Source organism: Polyodon spathula, chromosome 6, assembly GCF_017654505.1.
Source record: "Polyodon spathula isolate WHYD16114869_AA chromosome 6, ASM1765450v1, whole genome shotgun sequence".
Lineage (NCBI taxonomy): Eukaryota > Metazoa > Chordata > Actinopteri > Acipenseriformes > Polyodontidae > Polyodon > Polyodon spathula.
In genome coordinates, this window is record NC_054539.1 from 50,401,564 (window position 1) to 50,414,211 (window position 12,648).

General features: G+C 39.4%; 1 protein-coding gene across 1 annotated transcript in view; it reads right to left on the minus strand.

Annotated features, from left to right (window-relative positions):
* Window positions 1-639: 639 nt before the first annotated feature.
* The window catches only part of LOC121317290 (zinc transporter 6-like), a 56,404-nt gene continuing 44,395 nt past the window's right edge, over window positions 640-12,648 (minus strand). Inside the window, exons 11-14 of the mRNA XM_041253067.1 lie at window positions 9,367-9,486; window positions 7,280-7,382; window positions 6,614-6,661; window positions 640-2,771 (exon numbers count right to left, since the gene is read on the minus strand). Coding sequence (XP_041109001.1) covers window positions 2,247-2,771; window positions 6,614-6,661; window positions 7,280-7,382; window positions 9,367-9,486 — 796 coding nt within the window. The 3' untranslated portion in view covers window positions 640-2,246. The remainder of the gene's footprint in view (window positions 2,772-6,613; window positions 6,662-7,279; window positions 7,383-9,366; window positions 9,487-12,648) is intronic.

Consider the following 12,648-nt stretch of genomic DNA (forward strand, 5'->3'; position numbering starts at 1 on the left):
ATGGGCCAAAATCACTCCGACACTGTGTGCAAAGCTGGTACATACTTACCCCAAAAGACTTAAAGCTGTTATTGCAGGGAAAGGTGGCTCTACCAAATATTAATGTGTGGGGGTTGAATACTTATGCAAGCAAGATATTTCAGTTTTTTATTTTTCTTAAAAATGTTTCCCAACATAAAACCAATGTCACCTTACAATAATTGATTTTGAGTTTAAGTGTTTTAAAATAAAATATCGAACAGAACGAAATTTCAATGTACCATTTGTAATTCAGTAAGATGAGAGAATTGGTCAGAGGTCTGAATACTTTTGCAATGCACTGTATGTGTGTGTGTGTGTATGTGTGTGTGTGTGTGTGTATATATATATATATATACATTGCAGGTCTAAAATTATTATATTCACATATCTTACGTCTCGTCATGCACAGGTACTGTGATCCCTTTCTAAATAAATGCAGTGCATTTATCATACACAAAGCTCTCAACAGTATGTATACAAGCAGTAGTTATAAAAAAAAAAAAAAAAAAAAAAAAAAACAACACGTCTTTTTTTTTTTTAAACCCAGCATTCAGATCTTCAAGGGAAGAGCTTGCCAAAAAGAAACCTTACAAAAATCTGTGTTTTTATGTGGTGTTTTTGTTGAAGTCAGGTCAGTTATTGTATTTTGCTTCATAATAACTGAATATATTTTATTTAAAGTGCGTAATACGTACAGTATAAACTGAAACAATGGAAAAACACTAGTGCTTTACATTTAACATTTAATATACTAGATATACAGCACAAAACAAATTACACAGAAACTGTGTATCCCTTGTTCTTGAGTATTTTGCTGCCGTCAAGAGACAACAACTACTGTACTGCACAACAATGCTAGAGTGATATGTGAAAGCTGCTTGTATGAGCCCCCTCTCAAAAGGCAAGAAGACTCCGCCCCAGAGGGGATTAAGTGCCGCATGCACGAGGGCTCAGCGCCAATTTTCTATTCAAGCCCGCTGTGTTGGAATGAACACAGCGGCCCTAGAAGGTAATGGATAACATTTATATTTCAGAGACCAGGGTTATGATTTATAACTGAACGTTCCCTTCAAGTATGAAATGTTAGCCATTACCGATTGGGATAGTATACCCAAGCCATCACAAGTGCAGTTCTTGTAGCACCAGCATAATATGCTAATGTCCTATCTGGGCAGAGCACTTGGAGCTTCCTGTCCCTGACAGATTGGAAAAGTGGTGGCTGAATAGCCTTCCGCTCCACTACCTGGCTGACCTGGAAAGCAGAGATGCTTTTAGGGAGAAAAGCAGGATTAGTACAGCGCATGACCTCAGTCCTTAGTTTATTATCAACTCTATAAACTGTCAATTATGAGTGACATTAACTAGTTCTAAAGTTATTCTACATGAACACAGAAACATCCGTTAACAACAACCGTAAAAAATATGCAGGCTTTAGTAATGCTTGCATTTCACCTATTCGCTTTGTGGCGACTGCTGGTAGGAAAGCTGGCTTCAGGGATATTTCAGCTCTACTGAATGCAGGGGCTGGAGTGGAGTAAGCACATCAAGCACCACATTAAACTGCCAGTAAGGGACATGGTCCTTCCGAGGTGGACATAACCTCCTAGCTCTCCTCAAAAATTGTCCCACCAGGACACAGGAAGAGTACTGCGAGAGAATTACTAAAACTCAGTATTTGAGTACAACTGGGATTTAAACCCCACATCTCCTTAACTCTTGCAACTTCTGCAGATAATCAGCAATTTATTTTGGGCAAGAGGAAAAATTGTCAGATTACACAGGTTGGTACCAGGTATAGTATGCAACTTATTTCAATGATCTGGACCTACAGTATACAATATCTGTTACACAGGGTGATTCAACACTGACGCATTAGGGTTTTGAACAACTGTGGCGCCCACTTACCCAGATATGCATGTCTCTCACTCTCCCTCCACTATTGCATTTTTAGAGTAATGTTTGTTACTAAAAAGCCAAAGGCCAAAATAAAAGTATTAATATATACTTTCGCAACTTAAACTTTCATTAAAAATAAATAATGCATAATCTTGATGCACCGTTTTCCCTGTTGATCATCCATATTTAAACATTTTTGTCAGTTGACAATTTTTTTTTTTTTTTTTTTTCCAGGACACTAAAATAAAAGTAAGAATACAAAGCCCTCTTCATAACCAAGATGATGCTTCTTTCCCAACAATAAATACCACAGAGTTTTCAGTAGCAGATCAAGGTCTATATTGACTGAACTGTCCCTGAGCGTTTGCTCCATATCTGCCAGGAACATTGCCAAAACCAGTCCTGAATGTCTGAGCTGTTCCAATTCCCATTCCACTGCCCAGATTACCAAGCCCTTGACTGAACGTACTGCTATATGGAACTGCTCCATAGGCAAGGCCCACACCATAGGGCCTGGCTGGCTGAGTGCTTGGCAGGATGACAGGGTTGACGTTCCTTCCAGGCGTGTTGAATGAGAATTCGGGAGGCGGGCTGCTGGGCTTGGCTGGGGTTGAGGTTAGTGGGTTTAAATCACTGGCGGGTTTCACAGGCGGCACTGCTGGAAGGCTGCTGTGCTCAGACAGATTCAGCATGCCTGCTGGAAGGGGTCCAGTAGCCAGGGATGGCCTGATCCAGTCATCTTTGAAAATCTGAACGGTTAAAGTAGAAACGATGGTGTGCAGGCGATTGGTCACGTAGGCAAGCACCATCTGCTCATTGGCATCTCTCCGTATTCGGACATGTACTGAGCCAGCCTGAAAAAAAAAACACAACAAGCAAAGCAGTGCACATTAAAAGAAAACAAATAATTAGGCTGTAATGTTAACTGATTGTGGATTTAAACCTTTCAGTCTTTACCATTTAAACTAATATAATACACATGTTAAAATAAAATATTTACATTTTACATTTCCAGTTTGTTTGAAATGTATATTGAAATACTGTGGTGTACACAGTAATCCAACAAAATGCAGTACAATCCAATACATGACACATTTTGAAAGAGAAACGCATAACCACTGGAAACCAAGTGCCATCTATCAGTGACAATAAGAACTGCTGTTTTATCTACAAAGTACTATATGCATTACTCCCAGCAGTCAATCCTCCCCACAGGAACATTAGATCATGTTTATAGCCAGAGGTCCAATCACATCAAATATTACTAATGCTGGGACAAATATCCAAACAAACCTTTTTTTTTTTTTTCTTACATGTATTCAATGGCAGAACATGTCAGTCTCTGGTACAAATTATAATGAACAGAAATGAGAAGTATGTATTACAACAAGTTTTTGCCTTGCACTGATTAACATCTTGCCACATTTTTTGCGACAATTTCTAAATTAAGAAGTGAAAATAATTAGTCCAACCAATCATGTAATGTTGATTAAAATGATACTTTTTCATTTGTCACCATTTTAAACATCTGTAAAACTGACATGTCTTAGCTGTAAAGCTTGTTCAGCTTTCTCACATACTTTTACATGGAAGAACAGTAGATAAGAAATCTGGAGAAATATACATACCACAGAACCAAACCCAATATTCCAAAAATGCTCATTTTTACGAGTAAGGCTTAGAGGTTTTGTGTAAAGGTATTTCATCGATTTGGATGTAAATTATATATATATATATATATATATATATATATATATATATACACACACACACACACACACACACACACACACACACACACACACACACACACACACACACTACTGTGCAAAAGTTTTAGGCAGGGTTGAAAAAGTGCTGTAAAGTAAGAATGCTTTCAAAAATAGACATGTTAATAGTTTATATTTATCAATTAACAAAATGCAAAGTGAGTGAACAGAAGACAAATCTACATCAAATCCATATTTTGGTGTGACCACCCTTTGCCTTCAAAACAGCATCAATTCTTCAAGGTACACTTGCACAAAGTCAGGGATTTTGTAGGCATATAGTCAGGTGTATGATTAAACAATTATACCAAACAGGTGCTAATGATCATCAATTCAATAAGTAGGTTGAAACACAATCATTAACTGAAACAGAAACAGCTGTGTAGGAGGAATAAAACTGGGCGAGGAACAGCCAAACTCAGCTAACAAGGCGAGGTTGCTGAAGACAGTTTACTGTGAAAAGTTTACTGTGCTCTGGACTGATGAGTCAAAATTCGAAATATCGAAGTCGAAATATTTGGCTGCAGCAGAAGGCAGTTTGTTCGCCGAAGGGCTGGAGAGCGGTACATGAATGAGTGTCTGCAGGCAACAATGAAGCATGGTGGAGGTTCCTTGCAAGTTTGGGGCTGCATTTCTGCAAATGGAGTTGGGGATTTGGTCAGAATTATTGGTCTCCTCAATGCTGAGAAGTACAGGCAGATACTTATCCATCATGCAATACCATCAGGGAGGCATCCTATTGGCCCCAAATTTATTCTGCAGCATGACAACGACCCCAAACATACAGCAAAAGTCATTAAGAACTATCTTCATCGTAAAGAAGAACAAGGAGTCCTGGAAGTGTTGGTATGGCCCCCACAGAGCCCTGATCTCATCATCGAGTCTGTCTGGGATTACATGAAGAGAGAGAAGCAACTGAGCTTGCCTAAATCCACAGAAGAACTGTGGTTAGTTCTCCAAGATGTTTGTGCCAACCTACCTGCCGAGTTCCTTCAAAAACTGTGTGCAAGTGTACCTAGAACAACTGATGCTGTTTTGAAGGCAAAGGGTGGTCACACCAAATATTGTTTTGATGTAGATTTTTCTTCTGTTCACTCACTTTGCATTTTGTTAATTGATAAATATAAACTACTAACATGTCTATTTTTGAAAGCATTCTTACTTTACAGCATTTTTTCACACCTGCCTAAAACTTTTGCACACTCTCTCTCTCTCTCTCTCTCTCTCTCTCTCTCTCTCTCTTTATATATATATATATATATATATATATATATATATATATATATATATATATATATATATATATATATATATTTAGGCTATCACTTATCACACAGTTTGACTGGTTAATTTATGGGCATTAGATTAATCAATAGATTAAAAACCGGTAGATTACCGTGCACATCTTTAATACCGGTAACAATTTTATAGCGGCTGTCCTGCATAGAAATACTCAAAAACATAAAAAAGCCCAATGGGAATTTGGTCTTTTTATACACATTTTTACTTTAGTAAGTGTAACAAACGTTACCTTTCCGTCCTATTACGTCCTAATAAAATAGAAGTAGGGACCTGAACTCAGTCACACAAGACCCAAGGACCAGAAAAACACGGTTACGCATACTGTTTAACCACTCTGGGGTAACCACACAATTATTAGAAATGTACAAACACAGAAACAAAAAACACTCAGAGGTTTAGGACTAAATCAACAGTTTATTATGTTATTTGAGATAAATGTGCCACGCCAGATTTTACCAAAGCTGGTTACTTTGTAGACACATGTTCGGCATTCATTTAAATCAAAGTAGATAAACATTTCAGTTCCAAATACGTATATACAGCCATAGCACACTATCCGCAATCCTTGTACAAAACAAGACAACACTTAAGATTTTTTATACAACTTTAACTCCTTTTTAAACCAGCTTAAAATCAGTGGCCTGCCAATTCCGGAGAGAGAGCACACACTTCAAAATCGCACTTCCCTAAACAGCAGCACGTATTTCTCTCTCTACCGAGTGCACTTTTAACGAAATTGTAAAAAATAAATTAAAAAAATATCTGTCCGATTAATCAACTAGAGAGTTGATCGCAGAATACTTGTTTTTGCAATTTAAAATTGTGCAGAATTAATTTATTTTTATATTAAATAAAATCAACCAATAGAAGATCTGCATTTTCCCCACAGCTGTCCAGTCCTCAGCAGCTCAGCTGTCTTGTGTTTTCTATAAGATATGGTTGTTACCTTTATTAAAAATGTGCATTATTATTAATCTACTGATTTTAATCTACTAATGCCCATAAATTGACCGATATAAAATTTTTACCTTTATGATGTATTAAAAATGTATATCTATATATATATATATATTACCGATATATTTATAAATAGTGACAGCCCTAATATATATATATATATGCGCACACACACACACACACAGTAATCAAACAATATAAAACTTTTTTTTTTATACCTTTAACAAAGCCGCAATAAAAAGGGCTTTGAAATTTTATATTACCAGCACAGTAACTTTAGAAACCACCCTTTAGGGAGTTTCTGTATATACAGCTATCCAAAGTCACTAATTAAGGTGGATTCTTTGACTATCTAATAACTTATTTTTTTAAGATAGTTTATTTTTTTTTATACAGGACATATCTATTTGGTCAAATCTTTCTCGTCACTTGTTTTTAGAGGTTTAGAAGCAGAAGAGAATTCAGTGAGCCAGATAGCCTGGGGATCACTGTACCAGGTCATAATTATGGCCGACATTACAAGTAAGCCGAGACACCCTGGTTAACACCTCTGTTCAATGTCATGGGATCTTTAATATCTACAGACATAACACTGAAAAAAAATAAGAAAAATCATTTTAACATCTCAATAAACCCATACTTTTTTTTCAATAATACATTTCACATACCTCTCTCAGTAGTTTATCTAGCTGACCAATAACATGAGCCGGTGTTGTCTGAAAGGAAAACAAACCCATTAAGCAATAATACAGAACAGAACTTGCATCTTAGATTTAAGGTCATGTCAGGAGAGATAGGCATAGTAACAATTTAGATTGTAACAATTTGTCTGAAGCAGTTGACCTTCATATGGAAAAATCTTAAATAGCAAGGGCAGTATTCTACTGGACATCTGGTGTGCCTTAACTCATTTTCTCCAGGCTCTTTTTTTTAAATACATTTTGTATACTTTTGTAGGCTCATTATAGTGTGATTTTCAGATGTGCTATGGAGGCAGGTATGACAAATCAGATGGTGTACAGGAATTGCTTCACAGGTTTAATATTTTAGCCTCATAGTGTACATCTGTCCATTGTACTTCAGGAGAATGTGATGGTGCACATACTTTTTTTTATACAGAATTCACCACGACCCAATGATTAATTAAAACGGACATGTGAAAAAAATGAACCGATAGTTTGGTTAATCAAGGTCATAGTAAAATCTGGAATGGATGAACCTGTTATGCAGTCTTTTTTCCATCTCTGCTGTTCTCAATCCGGTACAAAATCTATATTTAGAAGTCTACTAAGTCAACATGTATGGCACATATTTGTGTGTTAAAGGATTCTTACCTGAAGCAGCACTTTTCCACTGTAGACACTCATAGGGTACATGGTGCCAAAGGTCATTAATGCAATGGCAATAGCTGAAGCAGTGTCCACTGCAAAATAGTTACTGCAAGCAAAACAGCATGTTTACTGGTATGTCCGAGATCAGACCTGCATTGACTTATAATTCCAAACGGCGTACATTTAGACAAAACATTAAACTGGGAAAACTTGGGAAGCAACAATCCTACATTGAAAACATGATTATAATCTTGAAAACAAATACATAAAAAGGAAACGGTAGGTTTTTATCATAAGCCCTGGAATAGAAATGTAACCATTACCGTATGGGCATTCATCTCCTAAAGACCCAGAGACCTGAATAACTTCTATCAAAGCTGTTCGCAGTGCCTGTGACGCAGTCATGGCCCGCCCCCGAGGACATAAAAGTACTGCGCTTACAGTCTCCGCATTTGTCCTTCAAGCCTGCTGCAATCATGAAGGCAGTGACCTTGAAGGTTAATGGTTACATTTCTATTTCAGGGAACCAGGACTATGACAATAACCAAACGTTCCCTTTTAAATATGAAATGTAACCATTATCGTATGGGTGAGAGTACCACATCTGTTACAAGGGCAAGATTGCATACGACCGGAGTGCTACAAAGCTAATCCAAGAACCTGCCTTGTGTGTTACTACACAGAACCCCAGTAACAAGTAGCTAGGGCTAAAAATTGAGGGAGAAACTCACTCTATGTCTGTGTTGTAAGGGTTGACTGCCATGAGACAGGTAGTGGGGTCAAACCCATAAGGGGCTACTAGGAGCACCTTGGCCCAGCCTGATTTTTGTTCCCCAGACACAGCTGGAACAGAGCATAATAGTTGCCACTGGTGTGCCAAGGCATCTACTGCCAGCGTGTCCCCGCCTCCTGTTATGGAGAACCAGAGGAGACAGTGGGTTGATTCCTGGGAGGCAAAGAGATATATCTCTGCTCTCCCGAACCTCTTCCAAATGAGGCTCACCACCTCGGCGCTGGGAACTCTCCTTGAGAGGAGATCCGCCTACCAGTTTGTCATCCTGAGCAGATGTACTCCGTGCAGTGAGAAGAGGTTCTAATGTGCCTAGAGCAAACCTTGTGGGCCACCTGATTAGATAGGAGACTGGGTGACTTGAGGTTGCCCTGGTGGTTGATGTAAGCCATCACTGTTGTGTTTTCTGTACGGACATGCACATGTCTCCTCAAACATCCTGCAAAAGATTCTACAAGGCCAGGTAAACTGCAACTCCAAAGTATTGATATGAAGACCCTGCCAAGGGGGGTTCTACACACCTTGCCCCCCCCTCCGCCAGTCAGTAGTGGGCCATGTAGGACCATATAGAAACCGGCTTGATACTGTTCCGGTGACACTAGTACCAGGTCGGTAAAGTATCAGGTCGGTTCAGGGACTTTTGCACCGGGTAGGTAAGACTAACTTCATGTGGGACGTAAGAAGCAACAGGCTGTAGTGCAAAAATTATGCGTAATTAGTGAAAACTATTACAGCACTTATTTTAATATCACATACTTTTTGTGTAAAAGCACAATAAATGAGAAATATATAGCAGATAGAGGAAACAAGTACTTCTCTGAAAAAGACTCATCCATCAAGTCAGACTGAGGTCTGTGAGCACAGTACTTTTACGCCCTTGGGGGGCGGGCAATGACTGGATTATCAGGATTAGGGCTCTTTAGGAGGCAAATACCCATATGGTAATGGTTACATTTCGTACTTGAAAAGGGAACACTTAGTTTATATAAGGAATTTCATAATGTGATTATGAATAATAATAAATCAGCTTTATAACAGTTTCAATTGCAACTTGCATTTTTCTTTATAAATTGTTCTTGTATTTGTATTACAAATACTAAAGTAGGTTTAAAAAATGTGAGACTCTTAATGAATTACAAAATAAGTCTATAAACTCATTACAGTAGAAATCTTGTGAAAATCTATCTTGTGCCAGTACAGCGCTCAGGATTACTGTATTAAACTGCTATGTTTGATATGTTGAGCGTGAAAAACACAACCTCTGTTCGCCAACATAAACAAATAACTTGAATCCACATACTTAATTTCAATTAGCATGTATGTGATACAGAGAGCCACTGCCCCTGCCAGGTCTATCAACACAAAGGGATTCATGCGCGGCAACAGAATGTTGCTCAGGCCGGGTATAATGCCGCACAAACTGCAAGACAAATTAAAAAGATGTCATTAATACAAAACATCATTACTAAAACTGGGTTACATTTGCTTTCTCAGTATAACTGTCTGTCTGTTAAATCATTACTGTTTTTGCAGAGAGGAAGAAACCTGTTTTCCAGATTTTATAGAATACTTTTGACAGACTTCACATAAAAAGAGATTTCTAATGTACTTGTTTACATTGTAATTTCTATTAGGGGTGGGTGGGTATTTGGATCTGTAATACATTGCAGTACTGAAGACCACATTAATTTAATACTGGTTATTGTATTGCCTGATAACTATCGCAATATAGTGGTGTATTGGTATTATCGTGCATCCTTAATTTCTGCACAGGTACAGTATATGCTCTGGTCTCTGCAAGACCACCCTTCTGTGCATTTTAGTGGTCTAACATATATGCACTGATTGACAACCAATGCACTGATAAGGATACAGGATTGCATCACCACTAGAGATTATTGAGATTCTGTCAACAGCTTCCTGTTATTTTGACTACACAGAACACATGTAATACCACTAATTGAGATATATTTTCCAGGATAGTTAATAAATACAATAGGATAAAATTGGTCTGCCACATTTTGGTTTTTGGTTTTTGAGAGAGAGAGAGAGAGAGAGAGAGAGAGAGAGAGAGAGAGAGAGAGAGATGTTTCCATTTCAATTTTGTGTTCATGATTTCTTGTTGTTTAATCTTTTTATTTTGGCTCTGTGAGCTGTGTTTAGTTATTACTTTTTGATTAATAAAATAAACTTGTAGTCCTCATGTTTTGAGTCTCCTTATCTGCCTCCTGTCTGCCTTAGACACCCAGCTACTCTACCACAGTAAGAAAGCCGAATAGTAAACTTATCAAGTCTTCCGTTCTGTGTAACTGCTATGCTATAATAATGCAGGTAACGTCAAGACTGAATAAAGTAGGACAGTAAGAAAAAAAAAGAAAATGCTACTCAACAGGTTTGAAATTGCGCGTTGTTGAATTTGCTGAAATACATGTTAATCACAATGCTGAAAAAACAGTATGAAACTGGAGACGAAACAAAGACAAAACTTTAAACGGCTAAAGAAAAACAAGCAGATAGAGGAGGAAAGTGTTTATGGACTGACGTAAAAAAATGACTTGGAATTACTTTAATACATACTTTTACTTGTTCGGCATGTCAGTGCAACACAGTGGTACACTTGTAAAGTAGGTGATGGTTATGGTTCTGATTAACAAAATGAATGTATTTGTACAGTGTAAAGTTTAATGCAATTGTTCTGCACCATATGCAACAAAAAAATGTTTTGTTTACTGGTTATTCGATTTTTTTATTGATGCAAGCAGCACTTCCATAATACCACAATTAAAAGGTATCATAAAACTAAAAAATACAAGCTGTAACACTATTTTTACAGTAGCAAACAAAAATAAAAGAAAAAGGCACAAGGGCCAAAACAAAACAATCCAGTGTAGGCTGGACATTCACCTTCACTACCATACAAAAATCACAGCACAAAACACACACACACACACAAACACACACACACACACATTCATACATACATACATACATATGGAGTATTTTCAGCAGCAGGGCTTCTGCCCTGCCTCACATATCCCCTCCTTGTGTAACGCACACATGGCTGCAATCAGCCAACTCCCTCCTTAAAAGGGGTAGGTTGGCAGTCAGGGTTGTGGAGGAGGTGGTCCCCAAGACAACAGCGGCTCCTGCCCCTTTGGCACTGGAGGCAACAGAGGTTTATCCCCTTCCGGCTCTGGAGATGGCAGCGGCTCCCCCTGTTGCACTGGAGATGGCAGTGGACCCTCCCCCTTTGGCTGCCACTGGAGGCAACAGAGGATCCTCCCCTTCCAGCTCTGGAGACAGCAGTGGCTCCTCCCTCTCTGGCACTCGGGCAGGCAGCACCTCCCTCTCTGGCACTCAGGCAGGCAGCACCTCCCTCTCTGGCGCTGGAGATGGCACCGGCTCCTTTGCTCATCTCTGGGAACGGCCACTGTTCCCCTTTTTTCATTTTGGGGCTGGTTGTTCAGTCTTCTCCAGCCTTCAGGGCAGGCAGGTACTCCTCTTCCTCTTGGAGGGGGCAGCAAACCGTTGTGTGTCTGAACTCCTCACACGTAAGGCACCAACCTTGGTCCTCCAGGTAGCCAAGGAGAGCATCTAATCCTCCATCCCATGGGGCTTGGAATGCAGAGAGGTCCATCTCTGGCCTTTGGGCACGCAGTTGGTCTTGGGCTTTTAGGCGGAGCCACTCTTCCAGGGACTGCACCTCATCTCTCGCGTATGCCATGACAAATATGGGCAGTCTTCTTTTCGGTTTCCAGACACTTTTTACTGCAGTCCTGCTCTGGGTCATAAGGGATTGTGACAGAGAAAGAATGAATCTTGGTTATACATCTCCCTCTCGACCTGTGAGGTTGCTGTGTAAAGGGAACAGAGTCCCCTGGACTGGATGGTCACAGAATTCATTCCTAGGGTTAGGCAGAAGTCGGCCATCTAGAAAGTGGGCAGACCTACGGTACACAAAGCCATCGCAGAGGGAAAGCGATGTGGTAACCGCGGATTGGAGGAGAAACGGTTGCACTCGCTAACCAAGGGGGCGTGACTGACGGTACAAAATGGGATGTGGCTAGGTGATCTGTTCCTTTTTGTTATGGATAAGTGAACCAAGAAAGGAGCACTACGAGTTACCGTGAGTTACTTTGTTGTCTGTCTTCTGTTTCGTAATCACATCACCACTAGGCCTGCGCATGCCAAACCACTTTGCCACAGGGATACATCCCACTTTTATCACCACATGTGACAGGGTAGCGTCACGGCCCAGGCTGATTACTGGCAGGAAAGAGACTCAGAGACAGAAATCTGCAGTTTAAGTGCTGGTGCACACATTTATTAACAAACACAAATGAAAGAAAAAGGCCAAAACAAAAGGTTAAACAAAACAATCAAAATGTAGGACAAGCATTAGCCTTCACTACCATGTTGATCAACAATACAAAAATCACAGCAAAGACATTCAAACCCCCACCCCCTCCACCAGACAAAGGATTTATCCTTCCTTATACATGTGGCCACTATCCAATTAGCACCAATGAACTGACTGGGTGATTACTGGTAGGGATCAATTTAACCCCATCCCTGCCAACCT